At 37.8% G+C, this 22,684-nt stretch overlaps 2 protein-coding genes across 2 annotated transcripts; both read left to right on the plus strand.

The window, feature by feature from the left end:
• Positions 1–420: 420 nt before the first annotated feature.
• Positions 421–6,674, plus strand: LOC144640978 (uncharacterized). The gene is made up of 3 exons (XM_078500051.1): positions 421–454; positions 1,787–2,168; positions 5,704–6,674. Exons 2-3 carry the CDS (start codon positions 1,814–1,816, stop codon positions 6,315–6,317), a joined length of 969 nt encoding a protein of 322 aa, XP_078356177.1. The 5' UTR covers positions 421–454; positions 1,787–1,813; the 3' UTR covers positions 6,318–6,674.
• A 3,512-nt stretch (positions 6,675–10,186) lies between these two features.
• On the plus strand, positions 10,187–17,242 carry LOC144640994 (uncharacterized). Its single transcript, XM_078500062.1, has 2 exons — positions 10,187–10,217; positions 15,822–17,242. Exons 1-2 carry the CDS (start codon positions 10,187–10,189, stop codon positions 17,240–17,242), a joined length of 1,452 nt encoding a protein of 483 aa, XP_078356188.1.
• Positions 17,243–22,684: the final 5,442 nt, after the last annotated feature.

Genomic DNA, 22,684 nt, shown 5'->3' on the forward strand with positions numbered 1-22,684 from the left:
GTTGCCAAGGAAGGCAAAAGTTGCCCTAGGTTGTTGGTACTACAAAAAGTTGCTCAAAACGCTAAAAGTTGCTCAAAAGTTACCGAGCACAATCTATTTATGCCTACACCATACTCCTAGCGCATAGCTATTACTACAGAGGAACGCACCTATTTATGAGCCCCAGGTTATATAATACTGGAAATACTAAAATTTCCATATAGTGCCAGGGCTGAATCTTATTTAAGAAAATGTCGAGCACAGCCACATTGGCTAAAAAAAATCGCGCAGCTAACCTGACCTTGAAAAAAACTTAAAAACGTATCGAGTGAAAAAAAAACACCCTCCCTAAAAAAAATCAAATGGTTTTATTGTGGGTTGCCTGTGGTCTAATCATGTGACCACAAAGTGACGTCACGTTTTGGCGCCTTTTTCGCACTTCGGTCTTCACTGCAAAGAGAGTCCATCGGAGTCGGTAAGTGAGAGCGACAAAAAGTAGCTTTTCTTCTTAAATAAGCCTAGACAGCATCATTTTGAGAGTGTAGGGTTAGAAATAAGTACTCCATGTTTTACTAGTTCAAATTTCACTTGTTAAAGGCTCGAAATAAGCAAGAAAAAAGCTTTGGTGTGAAGTGCTGAAGGCGAAGCCATGCTTGCATGTTTGTTTGGTTTCGATGTAGGATCATATAACCTATTCAACTAGCCTTCTGAAAAGGCACACAATAATTTGAATAGACCTCCGATTGCTGAAAGGCAGGATGTTTTGAGGATGAAGGGATTCGGGAATGTATTGCTTCGAATGACACGTAGATTTTTGTCTGTGAACAGCTACAGTACACTCTACTCCACTAGTGTGAGCATAGTTAGTATGGTGTGAGTGATCTTCGTTCGGGGCCACAACAAAACTTCGACATTGATTGCACCAAAACTAGGTTTGGCTTTAGTTGAATGGCAGCCTGGGCGTTCAGTATTTCTCTTCGAGGCGTTTTGGGCGGCATTGTGCGATTGAAAGCCCACGAAAGTGAACAAAGCGGCTAACATGAACTAGAAACTCGTGTTCAAGCAATGTAATACGATCGATACGGTCCCTCTAAAGAGCGGGTGTTTGCCCACTCGCCTCAAGTTTTCTGTCTTGGGTCGTTCCTTCCTCTCTGAAACAGTCTTTACTGACTAATGGCTGAATTCTTATTATGGGACTTGTAAAGCTAACATTGCCCTGAAGGGGGAGTTGGATTTATTTGCTGTGGTTCTGGGACTTTGTATACCTCGGCCAGGCAGAAGCAGCATGGTTTAGGGAAGGTCAGATAACAGTATGACTGAAAAGCACAGATTTGGAATTTATTTTGAAAAAAGCTAGCTTTCTTAAAAAAGTATCTTAAGGTTGAACATTGAAAAATGGGCAAATGTTGGAAAAAGTTTGCACATTCAGCCGGCCTTGAAGCCTAATGCAATATAGTCCATTTCCACTTGAAATCTTAAAGCCTAAACACAGCACAGGCTCTAAGGTGCCGTCCACATGTATTCAGATATTTGAAAACAGAGTTTCCCCCCCTACGCCTTCCGTCCACACGTTTCCGGCTTTTTCAGGTATTGAATAAGGAGGTTTTGGAATGTGCTCTCCAGTATGGAGGCAAATACAATTTAAATACGCTACGTGTGGATGTATAGTTTATAAAATACAGAGAAAAAGATCTCCATTTTCAAAAATATGCGGAAACATGTGGACAGCACCTTTATCATCAATTGATGCTTTCCTAAAATGCACATGAACAATACAGTTATTTTGGTTGTGTTTATTAATACCTAGGGAAACAGTAACTCCTTCAATTCAACAATGGATAATGGAAACTTCATGTTTAACTGGCCTACATCTGCTGAAGCCAAAAAAGATTATTTTCTCACAACAGATGAGTTGTCTGTTCTTGAATATCGCATCCCACCATGGCACAGATTTGGAATGGGAAGACCAACCAAGTACTTTGACCCAAAGGACCTGAAGCGCCTGGCCGAGACTAAATATGGTGTGGAGGGATTTGAGGCAAAAGTTGCAAGTCGTGAGCAGAAAAACAGGAAGCGCCAACTCAATGAAGAAAAAAAAGTTGACCAGGAGAAGGAATATGAAGCAAAGAAATCTAAACTTATTAAGGAGAACCCCAACTCTCTCAACCAAGATGTTGCTGACTTGACGGGTAAGGGGATTTTTTTTTTAAAATCAAACAATTCTTGGGTCACTGCTCATCTGACTTTTCAGTCATTCTTATTCCATTTTCAAGATCTAAAGTAATCAACAATGATTGAGTTTGCTTAAAAGGGTTAATTTACTCGAATGTAAAATCTGTTGTATAAGTTCATAAGTTCATTGCAATACTATTAATCATAATTAGAACCTTAAAAGTGACATCAGTTGTTTTGTAACATTGAAAAATGGAGTAAGAATGACTCTAACATAAGGTGAACAGCAAAGATTTTGAGTTTAATATTTGCAACTGCTGCACTGATTTTATAAGTGAAAAATAGCAAAAGGATTATTCATGCTCTGTCACTATTATTTTTAATTCTTTGTTTCTGGTTCTGTCGGGGGTTTAAAGAACCTTTTTGCGGGCCCAAGAGAGGCCCTAATCTTGACAGTGACCAGCGGATTGCGTTTTACGTGTGCGCGCCACGTTTATAAACCAGAACCGAACCGGAAGTTGAAAATTTTTGTTCTTCCACTAAGCACGATCGGAATGCGAAAATGTGTTAATCACGACAGTTTGTCGTAACACCGGAAGAGAAAAATCTGTTCTCCAAGAGCGATATTTTAAAAACAGCTTGTAAACCTTCTGTGACATTGAAGGTGTTATGTGTTGCTTTTGAGAACATTTGCTGTGATTGTATCACAGATAAACCACAGTCAAGCTAATGATTCCAACAACGGTTATTGTCGAGAAATTTGTTATAACACTGACAACATAGCGAGTTTACCGACTGAGAAAAATCACATCTAAATTCACACTGCACCGCGTGCGAAAAATCCTTGCGTGACGCGTTACTCAAAATAATTGTCTATTGTCCATTTGATCATTTCAGTCCTCCTTGTTCAGTCGTTTATGTACCTACCAGTACCTTGTCTAAGTGCGTCAAGGCCCGCACTTTCTAACCTGTGGTTACCTCTAGTTAATATTTAAACATGCTGCAAGCCAACCGAAAAAGCCTCTTTCGCAAATAAAAAAATCATTGCTACTGAAAAGACTATGTATGCTACCCATTTCTCTCCTTTCTAAAATGGCTTGTACATGGGAGGGAACTCATCTTTCAACTTAGGAACCGAGTTAGGAACTGAATTTTTCCGAAGACTTTTGACGTTTTTTCAAGTTGACCAGAAGACTTTGATACCTAATGATGGGCCGATATTCGATACCAAATATTTGATATGTGTACCGATATTTTGAAAAGTATCGATACTTTGAAAAAATATCGCACTTTTGATAAGTTTTTGATACTGCACGTGACCTGAGCCTGCAGTCTTCTGGTCAGCACCTGAAGTTTAAAAATGCAATTTTGTAATGTTCAAACAAACATTGATGTTCTAGTCAATATTTGAATTTTTTTTATATCACCTTGACTTGATGTCGACACCAACAATATACACACAACTCCTAGCATCAATCCAGTTCTTTTAGTAGGATGTTGCAAAACGAACATATGCTATACTGCAAAAACATCTCCACGCTAAAACAAATCATAGAGTGCTCGTGGTAAATAAAGGTGTCTTGTCACAGATTTTTTTATCTTTGTCCGGCTTCACCAGAGACTGTTCCAGCTTTGCTATGAAAAAGCTGCAAGTTGGTTTCAGAGAGACATTCTGTGTTGTAAAGGTTATGCTTCTTGCATTATTTTGATCGAGCGCTCTTTATTTTAAGCTCTTTGTTTAGGATTTATACCTCCTTTGTTCGTTGCGTTATGTTGGCACCACATGATTCTAATATTGATTTGAAATCTTTCACGCGCAAGTCTGTTGACTGTTTTGCGTTTTGTATATGCCACTATATGGTTTAGTTCAGGCAAGACCATGGTTTTGATCCTTCATGTGGATCTCATCAGTTGCCGGTATTTGGTTCTTTTTAGTTGGTAACACAACTCGTTCGTGTGCGAGAATGTTAGACATTCTGCTGCTGCTTCAGGGACGCATAAAAACGTCTGGTTTCTATTGGCTATCACAGCTAGCCAATGCAGGGTGAGACAAAAATAAAAAAGGCAGCTTGCCCTTCGGGCAAGCTGTTATTTTATCTTACTAGCCCAAAGCTCTGAGAAGCTAGCCCGAAGGTAATTTGCATAATTAATTATATGCAAATTTAAAATTGTTCTTCGTTTGGAGACAATAAATACATAAATATTCAAAAAGAAAAAGAAAATAATCTTACCACAAGAATTAAAACAAACACATAACGATTTTGTGGCAACTAACTTTGTAGCTTAATGTAGAGGATTGCAAATATGAAGGATCCTGAAGGATACATTTCAAGAGACATAATTCGTATGCATACATGACGTATCCAATGCCTGCAATGCATTTTGGGGCGTTTTCAAAAACGGTCAGCCATTTGCAAGTTTTACGAAGTGATGGAGTACTTTACGGCAAAGCAATACCATGGATTGGAGAACTATGACTTCTTTTCTTATTGTGAATGCTTTAGAAGCAAAGATCTTCCAATATAATTTTCTGGAAAGACACAATTCCTCAGAAAATGGCCGTTACTCATCTTAACAGAGAGAAATATAGTCGCCACGTTCAAGTTGGCGACTATAAAACCAGGAGTTTTTGTCTCCAAGGATGCAGTGAGTCACATTTTTGAGCCCCAAATTTTTCCCTCTAGTCTAATTTGTCTGATGCACATTTATTTTTGAAGGTTGTCATAAAAAATAACAATGTTTCTTGCCTGGGTGTTGCTTGCCCATCGGGCAACTCGTGATCAGAATATGCTAGCCCGACAGATAATTCCACTAGCCCCGGGCTATCGGACAGCACTTTTGTCGCGCCCTGCAATGGCATTGTGTTCTTTTCAATCTTCTTACATTGGAAGCTTGAGTGTGTTTCTTAGACGGCATTTTTCTCGTTTTTTGAGCACTCTATGGATTGTTTTAGCGTGGAAATGTTTTTGCAGTATAGCACATGTTCGTTCTGCAAACCCCTACTAATAAACAGGATTTATGCTACCAGTTAAAGATTTAGAGGTGTCATTGAACTCCATAAACGGGTAACCATGCAGTGAGGACTAATGACCTCTAGAGACTTCCTTGGCCGCAATCTTACTGCTCTATTCAATACATGTGCCTCCAAGTAAAACAGTGCCTCTCAGAAAGAAGTCAGAAGCAAATAAGGTCGAAAGACCGAATTTAACATAGAACAGCAAAAGTACAAATGTCACGGACGTAGGAGTCGTAGGATGTGATTCAACTTTTTTATATGTAAATAATTCAATTGTTGTTCAAAGTATCCTTGTACGAGTAATACAATACTCTTCGGTAAGCTTTGGAAGTCTTCGGAGCCTCTGGATTACCTCGGGTAAACTTTGGAAATCTTCGGTTAGACATCAGGAGTTTTCGGATTACATCGGATACACTCCCCTGTCCTTTACTAACCTGGTCCTAACTGGGTTCCTAACTCGGTTCCCAACTCGAATGTTAGTTTATCTCTGTTCATGGCTTAAATAAACAGTAGGATTTCTTTCTTTCTTTCATCAGGTGTTGCAGGGTTGGCTAAAAAGTGTGATTTGGATCAACTTCAGCAGTTGGTAGTTCTCCTTGCTGACAAAAACAAATCAGTGTTAAACACCACAAATGAAGTGAAGAACGTTGCAATGCTGCCCAGAAAAAAGTTTGCCGAGTTGAATCCAGGGCTTGCGAAGCTGTTCAACACTGATCCTGATGCTGCCTTGAAGAAGTCCAATGAGAAACAAAAAAGAGAAGAACAGAAGTTGAACCTTTTGAAACAACTGAATGAACAAGTGCAAGGGTCTTGGAACTTAACTGTTACAGAACCAGCAGAGAGTACAGGGGAGAAGGGCGAAATGACGTTAGACCTGTTTCCGGCTGGGGGAGAATTATTGCTGGACGATTGTTGCAGTGGAGGAGACATTTTAGGATTTAAAGACTCAAAGAAGGACAACTTATGTGAGAAGACAATGCACTTCAAGACAGAGCAGAAAGTGTGTGGTAAATGGTACAAAGGATCGCTTAGTGTGTCTATGAGTCGTGATGAGGAGGGGCTACTCATGAATGGGTCTTTTTATCAAGGGTTTAAAGAGAGGAATTGCCCCTCAAGATGGAAGTTCACTGGAAGGCAAAAGTCAGACTAGATGGTAGCTCAAGTTACTCTTTCCAGAAGGGAAGAAATGTGGATGCAATTGCCACATCCACAAGGGACATAAGATATTATTTTTGATAAAAGATGAAAAAGGACAGCATTGAATGTTTGCTCTTATCCCATTCATCTTTGAGTTTGTATTGCGGATCACAAGACAATGTTTTTCATTTCTTACATTTCATGTTAGTTACATTTACAGTTGTTACAGTTAATGTTACATGTTACAGTTGAGTATTGTGACATACTTGGACGAGGACACTTTGTCACAGGGTATTAACCTTAATTATAGTATGACAAGGCATTGTTAATTGCCAATAAGAAATTTATTCATCATTAAAAAATATCAAATATCAAGTGTTATTTCTTGTATTTACCTTAATTTTAACGTGTGAATAAAGACTTCAGAGTATGATGTCTTTCAGAAGCGCTGGCATGCTTAGAATTTTCGAATAATTTTCATCTTTTCGTCATTGAACTAAATAAAGGTGTCTTAGAATTTGTGCCAAATGATACTCCGTGAAGTGCATTTTTGTGGAGAAAGCACGCTTCAAAAAATGGTCGAGATTTTGCCCTTCGACTACCGTCGGCGACCCCTGGTCGGCCAAAATTGAATTTTGGCCTGTAGCAAAGCGAAAATAAAGAACTAGAAAAAACATTGCTTTTAAAAATGTTGGACCAAACCCTTTTCACAGGCAAAAAAATAACAGAAAACTATTTTTTGGCGCAAAGTCGAGAGGACCGTTTTAAGCGGGACTAACACTTAAGCAACTTTTTTCCTTTCGAGCAACTTGTTGCATTTTGAGCAATTTCTAGACCGAAGATCTCCGAAGATTGTCCGAGTGTTGTCCTAAGGCTATACCAACATTTCCGAAGATTAACGAAGTCTGCCAAAGATTTTCGTGAAACATCCGAAGACGTCAGTCCACTTTCGACTCATTCCCCATTAAAACATTACTAACATTGGTCAGCAAATTAATACTTGACGTCATCGATATTTTCACGATTTTTCTCAGTAAAAGAAATCCTTGTAACTCAAAAAAATCGTTGTCTTTTAATGTTATTTAGATACTTCTGTTGTAGTGAAATTGCATGCTTAAGGGAAAAGACATCATTGACAAAAGACGCTATTTTTGAAAACAAACAACATTTCGAAAGTTCTATTGGGTAAAGTTAATCCGAGTTCTGAAACAATAATTACATTCAAAAACACACAGGTGAATTACAGCTTTGCAGGTTACAAACACATTTTAACGCTTGTTATAGAATTGAAACAAGAAAAAAAATGTGAACGCTACTAGTGAACTAACAGGAACTTGCTAAATTTACAGAACTTAACTAAGAAATATATTTCTGCTGGACTGTTCTATTTTTATAGATAGCAAAGCAAATAAACCAAATAAAACCGGATAATTTATTTCTTCTCTTTACATCGGGAGTGAAAGCGGAATAGTTATACCTCACTTATTCATAATTTCGAATTTTCTTTCATTTTTTGACTTATTATTTATTTGTGAATTTTGCACGATATTCATTATTAGTATATACTAAAACAGTGGATATCGCTTTTGGCGCGCGCTGATTGGCTACTCAAACTCGGAATATCCTTTGTTGTTGTTTAACAAATGCACTTCACCTCAGAGCAACGCGCGCGAGAAATTGTAATCTTTGAAGGGGAAAAAACTAGTCAAAAATCATCCTTTCGGGCTATGTTATCTCACTCGGTAAATATCCACCACTAGCCATCAACACTGAGGTGAATTGTTGTTACCCGGTAATTCAGTTTCTTCTGCATCACATTTTGTTGCGCATGAGCAGAAATGGGGTTGCAAACGTTACGCAATTCCTGCTGAGTCCTGAGCTCGAGTCCTGATATTGACTTTAGTTTATCTCGAGTGGCCACGGCACAGTACGAACCCCTATAAAGCAGCCAGTTATCAAAGGCCCCAAAATATTGCTGTTATTTGTAAGATTAGCATAATATGTGCAAGATCTTATAATTACGCAATTAACAGTTTTCATCGCTGGTTACTGTTTTATATGTTTAACTATAGTTGAAGGTGTTAAACATGTGCGTTCTTCTTTTCAATATTAATAAGTTGTGGGTTTTTAAGTCCATGGGCGTTTCAACAATTTTTTTTCTGTATTGATTATTCACAAAGGATAATCGTGGATAAAGTTAATTTTAAAGTTCTATCTTTAAATGTTGGAAGGATTCGTTCTTCTATAAAGAGAAAACCTCTTTTTCTTTGGCTGAACAATCAAAAGACTAACATTGTTGTTTACAAAGAAACGTACAGTACAACAGAAGTTGAAGCTATTTGGAAGACACAATGTAAAGGTAAGATGTTCTATTCACGTGGCACAAATCATAGCTGTGGAGTGTTGGTGCTTGTGAGAAAAGATCTCGAATTTGAAACAAAATAGATTACAGTAAAGGTAGCCAACTGGTCTGCTTCCTATTGTCAGTTGGAATTTTTAACCTTGTTATGTTTATTTAAAAATATTTGTTTCCTCTGTTTCAGTGGCTTGCCTGTAAACTAGCTATCTCGTTGAGATATGAAGCCGAGCTAAGTGCATGACCACTTTAAACATATATATTTTATTTATTTATTTTTAGTAAAAACCCACGAGTAAGAACCTAATGTGTCCAGGTAGGTAGGTAGGTAGTAACTTAATTTAAACACGGTAAATTCATCAGAGATAAAATTATAAAATACTAATGGTAATAAATACAATACAAATAACTAAACAATGCTAGTCTATACTAAAATAACTCTGCTTTACATGAATACCGTGTGCTATAAAAAGTAAAAAGCTAGTTGGTGACTAAGAAAGATGATGTCGGCAACCAATTCGAAAACTATTGAGATTTTGTGCTTGCCGCAAATCAAATCGGGTGGTAAGCTGTTCCAAAGCACCGCAACTTGGTAACTAAAACTGTTTTTTAGATAGTTTGTGCGGGGCAAAGGAACAGCGAGTTTGCCCACGGTGTCTCTCAGTTCGTATTGAGTTATATTACTCCTATCAGTGAAGATAGATTGCAAATAGGTAGGTACAAGACCGTTTAGAGATTTGTACAGGTTACCCTAAACAGGTTCTTACATAGAAGAGGAATTTAGGAAGAGGAATTTAGGCTATTTAGGTTCTTAATAGGTGCTTATTTCCTGAAGAAAAAATTACATTGTTGACATTACAGTTAAGGTGGCTCAACTGGATTTTTTAGGGGTAACACCGTTCAAGTTTGAGAATTAACTACGTCGCCAATAACAATGCTATCGAAAAACGATCACCACAGCTATTTTTTTATGACCAGTGTTATATATTGACAACGGAGTTGCCATAGCGACGAAATGACGTCATTGCGTTTTTTACTTTAGCTCGTATTCTTCAGCACCAGAAATTTTTTTCGAAAATCGCTCAAAGAACCTTGCACCACACATAGTCGCCTCAATGTTGGCAAAGTTTGAACAAATTCTATGAGAGCGTTTTCGAAATATTTGGGGATGAAGTTTTGGAGGCTATAAATACAGTCAAAAACATGCTAACGAGAAAATGAGGAAATATCTAAAGAAAACGACGCGCCTGTGGATTGCAGTTTCATCGTATAGTAGTTTGATTCCCTTGTTGAAGTGAGTTTTGTTGGGGGAACTAGCGACTCTACTCCAACACTCAAAGTTAGGTCATGACATCAAGAATTTGCTGGATCTTCTTTAATGTAATACACTAGTCTCTGGTTTTACAATTCTTTCTCTCTAACTCTGACGGTTTACAGTTAATCAACTCTATTTATTAGTTATTTTACAAGGGATTATCACAGAACTTGCATCAACGCTAATTTTAGTTAAAGCTATCACTTCTATGATGGAAATTCCAGGCTCAGAACCAATGGAAGGTAACGGTGGTTACCTCAGAAAAACTTAAGTAATAATTGAAGAAGTTTTAAGCTAGCGGATTGGTTATAACGGCGAATAGCTAATGAGCTCGAAAAGAAGGCAGATTTGGGCTAGGTCGAAACTAAGCGAAGCGTACGAAGTTTTAAACCAAACAATGAGATCATAGCTCTGTTTACTGAAGTGAAGGGCGTAGGCGACTAAAACAACAGGTGGAAAACTAAAACTAACAAGCGTTCGAAATATTAGCGAGTGACAACTGATATTCCGCATTGGTTCTGGCCATTGGATAGTTTATAATAACCATTATTTCTACTAAAAATCTTATTTACAACAGATATCCATTATAGCTAAAAGTCTTTATAGAGGTTCACATCAAGTTTACTAATGCGCTAAAAACAACAGGTGGCTTAACCATCATAACAAGCCAGAGGTTGCTTCTTAGTGCATAAGGCGCCGTTGAACAGCGGAGTTCCAGAAATATTTGTGGGGGATTAGCAACGCGCTTGGTGTGAATCTATTGTTTCGAGCGAAGACGATATATTTACCAAGAGAGCTTGAAACATGTCTTGTAGCTGTCAACACTTTAAGTTTTAATTACTTTTCTTTCAACCTCAAGAAAATATCCTGTTAAATCATAATTCATGAAAAATAACCATAACAGCGAGTGAAAGAACAGCTACGTATTATACGCTGCGATTTGTCGGACTGATTTGCTTTTTGAAGCAATTCGTTGCGATTCGTTGGTTCGATTTTCTTTTCCTATTAAAATTGAAGGATGAAAATCGGCTTGATTTCTAAAATCTGTGGCACTGCAAAGATTTTTAAAAAGTCGGGCCTTTTTTAACTGCAGGCTCATTTTCTAATCAAATCTGGGCCAAATCGAGCGGACAAATCAGTCGCACTGTGTAAACGGGCTTTTAGTCGATTTGCATATACACGGTCTCTGAAACTCATTTTATGCGCGACTCGTGATATTTTCTATAATCGAGTGTTACAAAGAGAAAACGTGTCGGTGTTGATTTGAATATTCGTTTTATTTTCGCCGCTTATTGTGACAGTTCGAAAACGAAAACAACAAGATCCATCCCGACACTCAAACAGAACAACGGCGACTTATATCCGTCCAGTCTGTGGAGAAGTGCCTCGCTAAACCGCAAAATACACAGGACATTCGCCTTTCCGACGGAAAATCAACAAAACTGAAATAAGCGAAAAGCCATTGAGCCTAAGAAACAGCAAACTCGGCATTTAATGTCACGGAATTGTGGTCGGGTATTCTGAAGTTTAGCCTATAAAAATTTGAAACTACGCAGCAGTGTATAAATACTTCAAAGAGGTCAGCTTGTGACTCTTGTTGGTCGAAAGCATCCATTTCGTACGACAGCGTGATGTTCACTCTTTCGCGTCTGTGTTCAAATGAAGCCGAAATGACGCTTTACCCATAACTCTTCGCGGGGTGCTGTCTTACCTCCTCTGCTCCACAGGTATCAGATAAACGTCACTTGACGTGGTCTGCCTTTCCCCGCTATGTAACTCAGGCGCGATGTGGGGGGAAGCTTTCTTAATTTTACCACTTTTCCGAAGTCAATTAAAAAAGGGCAAAGATCATAACCTCTCTAATCGGATTTTCAACATCGCTACCTTTTCTGATGTGCGACTTTCTCCAAAAATCAACTAATATCCGCCTTTCGCCGGCACAAATTGGAAAAATCGATTTCGCTCATATTTTGCCCAAAGATAGGTCCGAGTGAGAAACCAAACGGACTGCAGTTAGTTTTTCCTAATACAGTTTCCTTTCGAAGAAATTAATATGCGAAAAAGGATTTTGCCCCAATTGGGCTCAAAATCCACTTCCGGTTTGACTGATTTTATTGAAAGTTTGATCGCCTCGCGCGTTATACTGAAGCTGTTTATTAATATTTCAATGATATTTATAATTTCTTTAGGTCTTTATTGTACGTCTGAGCGAAAATTTAAACAAATCGAGATTAATTTTTAGCCTGAAACGGGGATAAATCCAAACGCAAAATTTGCAAATGAGTAGCGAGCGAAATTATGCAGTAAAGCTCTGCCATTTTTTTCTATGTGCGATAACTTAAAATATCGTAAAAATAGTTTTTATGGGTTAACTAGACACTTATCTAATAGGATATCTAAAAAAATCTCTGGTGAAAAGGTTTTTAGTTACCCGCTTTGGCCTTTGTTTATCACTAATTTTGCCGTAAATCAGCTAAAATGTAAACAATTGCGTGACACGGCTTGTCACAAGACCCGAAGACAGTTTCACAATTTCTTATTTTAAATAATCTAATCATTTAAAATACACGAAATGGAGTAGATGTCACATGCCGATTGTAAATGGGTACTTAAAGTAAAACCTTTACTTGCTATATTAAAGAAATAAAAAACGCGCCCGAGTGCATTATTGAGTTATATAAGCACGCGGGAATTTTTAAGAACACGAGAGAAGTGCATAGAGAAGCACGAGGCGCAGCCGAGTGCTTCTCGCACTTCTCGAGTGTTCTTAAAAATTCCCAAGTGCTTATATAACTCAATAATGCACGAGGAGTCGTATAACTCTATAAAGCACGCGCGTGACGTATGCAGCGTGCTTTATGGGATTATAATGAATTCGAATTGACCAATCACAGCGCGCGCAATTCCTCGACCATTTTATAATACCCTATAATGAATATATGTTTAACCTAATCATTGAGGTGTTGCTTTTCCCGCGAGCTGGCTGTGGTGTTTACTACTCTTCAGCTGATATTAAAAACAAGGCAAATGAACCATGTTTTGTCTGCTCTAAAACACTTAAAAGTGTATCTACCTTTAATAAGACAATTACAAGATCTTTATTTTTCATGCAGCCATCATGACGGAGAGTGTGACTGGGCGCTCTGCTACACGGGAAATAATTGTCGTTTCTTTTATAATTTATAAGATAATCCTCAAAACAACGAATAGGCATACTAGGTTCACATTGAAAAATGCCCCTACTTTCACAACGTTCGTTTATTCATGATCATTGTAATTAATTTGTTTTATTTTACACAGGGCCCCCGTTGATACCAGTCCTGCGACTGAAGGGGTCACCCTGTTAAAATATCGATTATTATTATTATTATTATTATTGTAAAGTATTAGTTTTTAGATGTAGTGTTATTTTTGTTCTAGTACAGTTCGCTGAAAGTTAGTATTTTCAAATATATTTACGTTAAATCGTAAATCGTAGACATGTAATTCGGTCTACTGGTGAATCCAGCGGAGACAACCAGTTCCTCATCATTTGTTACAAAACTGACTATTTTGTTCTAAAATCAGTGCCAAATCTTCACTCTCCATATCATAAAACTCCCAGAGTGCCTTGTGGTGTGCTTTATTTTCAGTGCATGATAATAGCGAGACTTTCTCCGTAGGCTGATTTCTGTCCCTGCGATCAAAGGAGTACTGACTTTAAAAGAACAACAAACATTCATCTTGTTTTATCCACAAAAAGCGAAGAGTCGTGTTTACCGATCGAAGTGTGGAATTGGATAAGGACTTGTTATCAAAATAAAAATAATTTAATTATACAATTTGCAGGTCGCAAAGACACTGGATTCAGGACTGATGCAAATATTGCGTTAAAATCGGGCGCTAATCATATTCGAAGCTTCAGTTCCTTGAAACATACTATTCGGGCACAAAATACATAGAACTTTGTACATAACTTAGAAAGGCAATGCTATGTTTTATCTGTCTTACACCATAAAATTGTTTAAAATCCTCAGTATTACCTTCAATGTTGATATCTATTGGTATACAATTCTCTCCAATAATTTCTTATGCTTTATAGTTTTCTCCTTAAAAGGACATGAATTGGAAAAAATATCGGCAATTTGAGATTATTATTATTATTATTATTATTATGTCAATGACAGAAGAGTAGACGATTCTACATCTTGGCCTAATTTTACTTATTCCCGTAGCTTTAAAAGCTTTAAGAGCTAATGTGTCTCTCCATTCCTTTAAATTGCAGTTCTGCACAAGGTTTTGACTCATACTTACTGTCCTTATTGCGATTTATAGTACAGCTGCAAAGCAAATCTAAGGGAAATTATGTTTGGTTTGAGTAATCGGGAGGTTCAAGAAATAAGGTATTCAAGAAATCTGGATTTAACTGTAATTAAAGTGAGCCAGGCCGACTGTTTGGGGGGTGCTGGGAAAATTATGAAAATTTTCCTCGCAGTGGTCTCAGAAGTGCCCTTGATGTAGGTATAGTCGCTGAAGTGACAGATGTGGAACGAACCTAACAACAGACAGGGAGCGATTGATTCCAGGGCTCACACATCGGAAAGACTGGTAGTAACCTAAACACTAGACTGACTGAACAAAAACGAGCGACGAGAAATGGTGATGTCAAATATATCACGTTTCTGAAACACCGTCGACTTACTAACTACAAAATCGACTGAGACTGCTGAATGCTTAACCTACAGAACAAACTATTTTCAACGACTGACTCTAAAAAGCGGGTACATAAACTTAGAACGAACGCCTCTTAACAGCCGTCAATAACTACCGGCACCTTTCAAACGACTTATTCACGACCTAAACAAAATCGACGAATGGTCCACAAACAAAAAGACTTAATTTGGCTAACAATAGACGGATGGAAACTGCATGACCTATTCTGTTGACAAACTTTACATGAGTCTTACAGCCAATAACATCACGCAAGACAAAACTGAAGCAGCTTCAAGGGAGCACACTTATAATATCATTGACTGACAACAACATCGCTTTAAAGATGATTTCTCTTCAGGTTGTCGAAACGCATCAACAGCTTTTGTTCAGAACTACTCTCAGTCGAACGATCGTACTATTCGAGCCCTCTGGCTTCAAATAATTTACTATGTCAAATAAATCAATTGCTAGAAATGACGAATTGGAGATGATTATTTGCAATGATGACATGTTTTTTTTGATGTTGCATATATGTTTGAAACAAAGCAAGCGTTGCATAACAAGAGCGCTTGTTTTCCTTTATAACTTTTCCGCGTACACATTATTGCCATTCAATCGAATAATTATAAACCACCATCAAAAGGCCTTATATTTTTCTTAAACCACAGCCGTTTTTACTGCACAAGGCAGCCCTGCGGCAAGTACTTAACAAAACAATGGGCTTCTGACAAAATTAAGTTAAGGTTGCCATGGAAGAATTAAAACCAACACTCCTTGTATCAGAATATAAAATAGGTAGTGCTGCATAAGAACGAAACAGGTTTTGAGTGACAGGAAAATAGATTTGTTCATAAGACAAACTTTGGTAGGAAATATTCACTGACGACGACTACTCAAGACTCAAAATTCATTATCGTGGTGTTTTTCGATTCACCGTCTATTTACCGCAGCCATTCGTCAGTGGCTGAGGTGTCCCAAGGATACTTGAACTTACCAAAAATCATGGCCAGTTAATATGTTTCTTCAATTAAAATACATTAAATGCTAAAAATGTTCGGGTTGTAGCCAGGCATGTTAAAAATTCGACACTTGACACTGGCTAAAAATATTGTTTTTTGGACGTTTCGGCCACTACTGTTGCCTTCTTCAGCAAGATAAAAATGCAAATGTTCAACGTTTGTCCCAAACAACGCTCAAGCTACGAGAGATTATTAACAAAGAATCTTTCGACACCCTCCTCCACACGATCAAACAAAGATCACAGTGGGAAGCACAACGGAGAAGGGAGAGTCACAAGAAGAAACTCTGCAACATCTTGCCACGTCCACATGCGCGCGAAACCAACCTTAAGGAGAAGTGGGTCGTAAACATCTCTGATAGACCTCTATCTACAAGCGAGAAATCAGCATTAAGCCTCAGCTTCAATTTTGCTATCACTCCTAAGAGTTTGCCAGTGCCTCAAATTGTTTCCTCAATTGAATCCGGCATAGATCAGCTCCCTAACGCCGAAAAAGACCTTATCAGAGCTTCGGTCACCTCCGCCATCAACAATTGGCGTCCTCCTCCACGAAGCAACATTACCAATGAAGAGAAAAAAGCTCTCAGAGATCTTGCCAAGGACACGTCGGTCACAGTTTTACCAGCCTACAAGGGCCAAGCCGTAGTCGTGATGAATACCAACGACTACGTCGATAAAATAAACAACCTTCTAAATGACGAAAAAACCTACCACAAGATAACAGACAAAAGAAGGAACCCAACATCGAGCACCGAAAAATCTCTCAATAAACTTCTCCTACAGATTAAACATCAGCCAGCCTCGCATGACAGCAGCAAGAAACAGTTGGAACCGAAGCTCTACTACAAACTTCATAGCACCGATTCCACACCAGCGTCTTTTTATGGCCTTCCTAAAATCCATAAGGAGAACGTCCCACTCAGACCAATTATGAGTGCCATTGGATCTCCCACTTATGAACTATCCAAATACCTCGCCAACATCTTGTCACCTCTTCAGAATAATAAATACACAGTTCAAAACAGTGCATCTTTCGTCGAAAAGATCTGCACCTTGTCAGTAGACCCCGACGAGATCCTAGTATCTTTTGACGTCGTGTCACTGTTTACTTGCATTCCGACCCACCTAGCAACCGAAGTGGTTAAAGAGAGACTGGATTCTGACCAACCACTACCGGAGAGAACCAATTGGTCCATCCAAAATATCATGGCTCTTCTACAGTTCGTCCTCGACAACAATTTCTTTGTATTCCAAGGCAACCATTTTCAACAAATTTTCGGTTGTCCGATGGGATCCACAGTGAGCGCAATCTTGGCCAATCTCGTCATGGAACATGTCGAAGAAAAGGCTCTTTCTCCGACCCCTAACCCCAAATGGTGGTTTAGATACGTAGATGACAGCCACGTATGTGTAAAAAGGGAACGCGTGGATGAATTCCACTCACATCTAAATTCCATCAACCCTCACATCAAATTTACAATCGAGGTAGAATCAGAAGATTCCATTGCCTTTCTTGACACCAAAACAACCAGACGAGAAGACATCACGCGCGCTTAAATCACGTATGAAAGAACACGCAAAGGCCATCGCAACATTGGATAAAAACTCTTTGTTGGCAAAACACGTATGCACCATATGCTTAACGACCATCAAATAGATTTGGAGAGCGTCGAAATTGTTGACAGGTCAACGGTGTGGAAACAACGACTAATTCTTGAAGCTTGGCATTCTGTGCGAGATAGGAACGCTATAAACGAACACATAGCGCTACCAAACGTTTTCAATAGCATTAAGAATTCATAGACTCATTAAGAATGCTCTAGAGACTTTTGTTGCACTCGGAAAGTTCATTTAGTTTTCACACATTCGTTACATATTTTAACAGGACGCCGTTGAACATTTGCATTTTATCTTGCTGAAGAAGGCAACAGTAGTGGCCGAAACGTCCAAAAAACAATATTTTTAGCCAGTGTCTACTTATTAATTCGAACATTAAATGCTATCTCCAGAAAGGTTTCTCGTAAAGTAAGGTTCATTATACCTTCCAAGGCTTGTTTAATTTTGCGAATAAGCCTGACCTTTTAATTTTTTTCTGCCGTTCAAGCAAGTAGCAGGATAAAAAGACCCGTAAATTTATGAATTTTGTATGAGTCAGCGTAACAAGAATGCAAAAAGGCATTCCTTGAATAAACAGAGGACTTGTTCAAGCAAAGTTCTGTAAAGACAACATTTAAAATTATGTGGACAATGGAATTAGCGCTGAACAAAATCGTAACGTTTACAGTCTTGCATGTCTGACTAATCAAAATAATTTTACGTTAAAGTTATGCTATATTGTATTCAGGACTGATTTACTGTGTTTGGTTGGTTGGCTGTTTTATTTTGTCTCCTTTTGTTTTTCTATTTGTTTGTTAACTTAATTATCAATCTGGAAAATTAATTTTCCTCCCTTTTTCAATCAAGATAGGCATTGCTTTGTAGCATGGTATAGAGGATTCAGTGCACTAAGACTGTTGCCGTCCTAACTGCAAAACAATTAGTTCTAGTTTTAATTATTGTCATACGCTTTTTACATGAGCCTCTGGCTAGGATAGAGAGGGCAAGCTCATGCCGCGTCATGACTTTAATAAATTGATTGATTGAACGAATACTTATGCCGCCACTTATATTGGTTTGGGTTCAAGTTGTAGCTAGGTCGCCCATTTTTCCGTTTCCAACCTTAATACTTTCTTCAAATGGGGTGACTTTTAAATGGCTTGGCAACTGCATTGACGCACACCATTACATCAGTATTTTGACTATCAAATCTAATTGAGGTGAGCGAAAGCGATGATAAAATCTTTACAAGCGAGTTCTTTTGTTGGCTGTTTACTTCTCATTTATTAATAAATCAATCAGTTCTTTTTTTGGCAAATTGTTTACTTACAATATCACGTTTGAAACAAAACAAGAGTTACATAACAACAGTGCTTATTTTACTTTATTACATAGTTTTTCCGCGCGATATTGCCTTCCAATGGATAAGTCATTTTAACCGAACATCAAGTGGCCTTTTGTTTTTCTTAAAGCACAGTCGTTGCTAACAATCTAACCCTATGGCAGGTACTTCGTTAAATTGGAGTCAGGTTACCATGGATGAATTAAAACCAACGCACTGAAAAATCGTAACAGTCCTGTACATCTGGCTAATCAAACTAATTTTACAATAAAGTTATGCTATATTATATTAACTGATTTGCTTTGCTTGGTTGGTTGGCTGTTTTATTTTGTTTTCTTTATTGTTTGTTAACTTTATCAGTCTGAAAATTAATTTTTCTCCCTTTCTCAACCGAGATATGGTGAACAACTTCGACTATTGCTTTGTAGCATGGTATGGTGGATTCAGTGCATTAAGACTGTTCCCGTCCTAACTGCTAAGCAAAATAAAAACGAATAGTATTGACGCCACCTATATTGGTTACAGTTCAAATTTTAGGTCGCCCATTTTTCCGCGTGCAACCTTTATTCTTTCTTCCAATGTAGTGGCTCTTTAGAATAGCTTGACAACTGCATTGACGCAACCATATTATTATTTTGACTAACAATAAACTCTTTACAAGTGAGTTCTTTTGTTTGGATTTTTACTTCTCATCTGCTCATATATCAATCGCTTGTTTTATTTTTAGCAAACTGGTTACTGACAATATCGTGTTTGCAACAAAACACGAGTTACATAACAACAACGCTTATTTTATTTTATTAGTTTTTTTTCGCATTACGCAATATGGCCATTGAATAGAACAGCATCATCCAAGATATGGTGCACAATTTCGACTATTGCTTTGTAGCATGGTATGGAGGATTCAGTGCGTTAAGACTGTTTCCATCCTAACTGCAAAGCAAAAGGAAAACAAATAGTTATGCCGCCAATTATATTGGTTCCAGTTCAAATTTTAGGTCGCCCATTTTTCCGTTTCCAAGCTTAATACTCTCTTCAAATGGAGTGGCTCTTTAAAATGGCTTGACAACTGCATTCAGGGACGCAAAACTATTATATTATTTTGACTATCAAATCTAATGGCACGTTGAGAGGGACGAAAGTGATGATACTCAAGTGTGTTCTTTTGTTTGGCTGTTTTCTTCTCCTCTGCTCATACATCAGTCGCTTGTATATTTTTTTTAGCAAATTGGTTAATTACTTACAATATTATGTTTGAAACGAAACACGAGTTACATAACAACAGTGCTTGTTTTAATTTATTAGTTTTTCCGCTAACGCAATATGGCCGTTTAATCGAAACAATCGAACACTTCTTTGAACCGACCATCAGGAGGCCTTTTGTTTTTTTAAACCACAGTCGTTTGTACCCCACAATTCAACCGTCCACCATGTTCTTAATCAAATTTCAGTGAGGTTTCCATGGAAGAATTGAAACAGGCATGCACTTTGTATCAGAATACATAACAGGTAGTGCTGAATTGGAAGGAATCAGTTTCGAGTAAGCGAAAAAAATATTTGTTGATATAAGACAAACTTGGTTAGTAAATATCCACTGTCGGTGACTAGTTAAGACAAGGTATCCATTATCGTGACGTCAATCAAGAGCCCCTTTATTTTTTTAAAGCACAGTCGTTGCTAACAATTTAACCCCGAGGCAGGTACTTAGTTGAATTGGAGTGAGGTTACCATGGAAGAATTAAAACCGACCACGCACTGAAAAATCGTAACAGTCCTGCATATCTGGCTAATCAAACTAATCAAAATTATTTTGCGTTAAATTTATGCTATATTGCATTTGACTGAATTGCTTTGTTTGGTTGGTTGGCTGTTTTATTTCCTTTTCTTTATTTGTTTGTTAACTTTATCAATCTGAAAATTAATTTCTCAACCAAGATATGGTGAACAACTTCGACTATTGCTTTGTAGCATGGTATAGAGGATTCAGTGCATTAAGACTGTTTCCATCCTCACAGCTAAGCAAAAAAAAAAAAAAAATCGAATAGTTTTGCCGCCGCTTAATTATATTGGTTTCAGTTCAAGTTGTAGGTCGTCCATTTTTCCGTTTCCAAGCTTAATACTCTGTTTAAATGGAGTGGCTCTTTAAAATGGCTTGAAAACTGCATTGACGCAAGCCACTATAATATTTTGACTATCAAATCTAATTGCACGTAGAGAGGGACGAAAGAAAAGCTTACGCTTACGCGATATGGCTGTTAAATCGAACACTTCTTTAAACCGACCATCAAAAAGGCCTTTTGTTTTCATAAACCACAGTCGTTTGTACCCAACATTTCAACCGTGCAACAAGTACTTAATCAAATTTTCGTGAGGTTTCCATGGAAGAATTGAAACAGACACTCATGTATCAGAATACATAATAGGTAGTGCTGCATCGGAAGGAATCAGTTTCGAGTAAGCGAAAAAAAAGATTTGTTAACAAGACAAACTTGGTTAGGAAATATCCACTGTCGGTGACTAGTTAAGACTAGGCATCCATTATCGTGACGTCAATCAAGAGCCCCTTTATTTTTCTTAAAGCACAGTCGTTGGTAACAATTTAACCCTGAGGCAGGTACTTCGTTGAATTGGAGTCAGGTTACCATGGAAGAATTAAAACCGAACATGCACTGAAAGATCGTAACAGTCCTGCACATCTGGCTAATCAAAGTAATTTCACGTTAAAGCTATGCTATATTGTATTAACTGATTTGCTTTGTTTGGTTGGTTGGCTGTTTTATTTTGTTTTCTTTATTTGTTTGTTAACTTTATCAATCTAAAAATTTATTTTCTTTCCCTTTCTCAACCAAGATATGGTGAACAACTTTGACTATTGCTTTGTAGCATGGTATGGAGAATTCAGTGCATCAAGACTGTTTCCATCCTTACTGTTAAGCAAAAGAAAAACTAATAGTTTTGCCGCCGCTTAATTATATCGGTTTCAGTTCAAGTTGTAGGTCGTCCATTTTTCCGTTTCCAAGTTTAATACTCTGTTTAAATGGAGTGGCTCTTTAGAATGGCTTGACAACTGCATTGACGCAAGCCACTATAATATTTTGACTATCAAATCTAATTGCACGTAGAGAGGGACGAAAGCGATGATACTCAATAAACTATTTTCAAGTGAGTTCTTTTGTTTGGCTGTTTACTTCTCTTCTGCTCAATCGCTTACTTTTTCTAGCAAATTGTTTACTTACAATATCACGTTTGAAACGAAACACGAGTTACATAACAACAGCGTTTGTTTTAATTTATTAGTTTTTCCGCTTACGCGATATTCGCTTATTAACACTTCTTTAAACCGACCATCAAGAGGCCTTTTGTTTTCTTAAACCACAGTCGTTTGTACCCCATAACTCAACCGTGCAACAAGTACTTAATCAAATTTCAGCGAGGTTTCCATGGAAGAATTGAAACAGGCATGCACTTTGTATCAGAATACATAACAGGTAGTGCTGAATTGGAAGGAATCAGTTTCGAGTAAGCGAAAAAAAATATTTGTTGATATAAGACAAACTTGGTTAGGAAATATCCACTGTCGGTGACTAGTTAAGACTAGGCATCCATTATCGTGACGTCAATCAAGAGCCCCTTTATTTTTCTTAAAGCACAGTCGTTGGTAACAATTTAACCCTGAGGCAGGTACTTAGTTGAATTGGAGTGAGGTTTCCATGGAAGAATTAAAACCGACCACGCATTGCAGCGGACTATAAAATAGTTAAACAGAACGAAGTGCTGGACATTCTACCTGAAGAGGCCAGACAACGAAGACACGAGAAGAGGCTTACAACAATAAGAAGAGAGACCAAGGTACAGTTTTTAAATTTCTTAGCATTGCAGTGTAAATTTTTCAAAGGAAACTTGGAAAAGAGGATAGCACTTGAAGAAAGATTTCGGCGCCCTCGGGATAGCGAAAACTAATCACTGTCTGACGAAACGTTTGCCTTCCATAACATCAATAGCTACTGTTCTTATTCGTGGGTAGAAGCTATTCCTAAAATGACGGTTTGTTTGATAGAAAT

Source organism: Oculina patagonica, unplaced genomic scaffold (genome assembly GCF_052425735.1).
Source record: "Oculina patagonica isolate OP01 unplaced genomic scaffold, crgOcupat unplaced6, whole genome shotgun sequence".
NCBI classification, from domain to species: Eukaryota; Metazoa; Cnidaria; class Anthozoa; order Scleractinia; family Oculinidae; genus Oculina; species Oculina patagonica.

Bases quoted from the DNA above. Each gene is read 5' to 3' on its own strand.
- LOC144640994 (XM_078500062.1), top strand. From the start codon at position 10,187: ATGGAAATTCCAGGCTCAGAACCAATGGAAG. The intron at 10,218-15,821 runs GTAACGGTGGTT...TTCTTCAGCAAG, and splicing joins AGGCTCAGAACCAATGGAAG to ATAAAAATGCAAATGTTCAA.
- LOC144640978 (XM_078500051.1), top strand. From the start codon at position 1,814: ATGGATAATGGAAACTTCATGTTTAACTGGCCTACATCTGCTGAAGCC. The intron at 2,169-5,703 runs GTAAGGGGATTT...TTCTTTCATCAG, and splicing joins AGATGTTGCTGACTTGACGG to GTGTTGCAGGGTTGGCTAAA.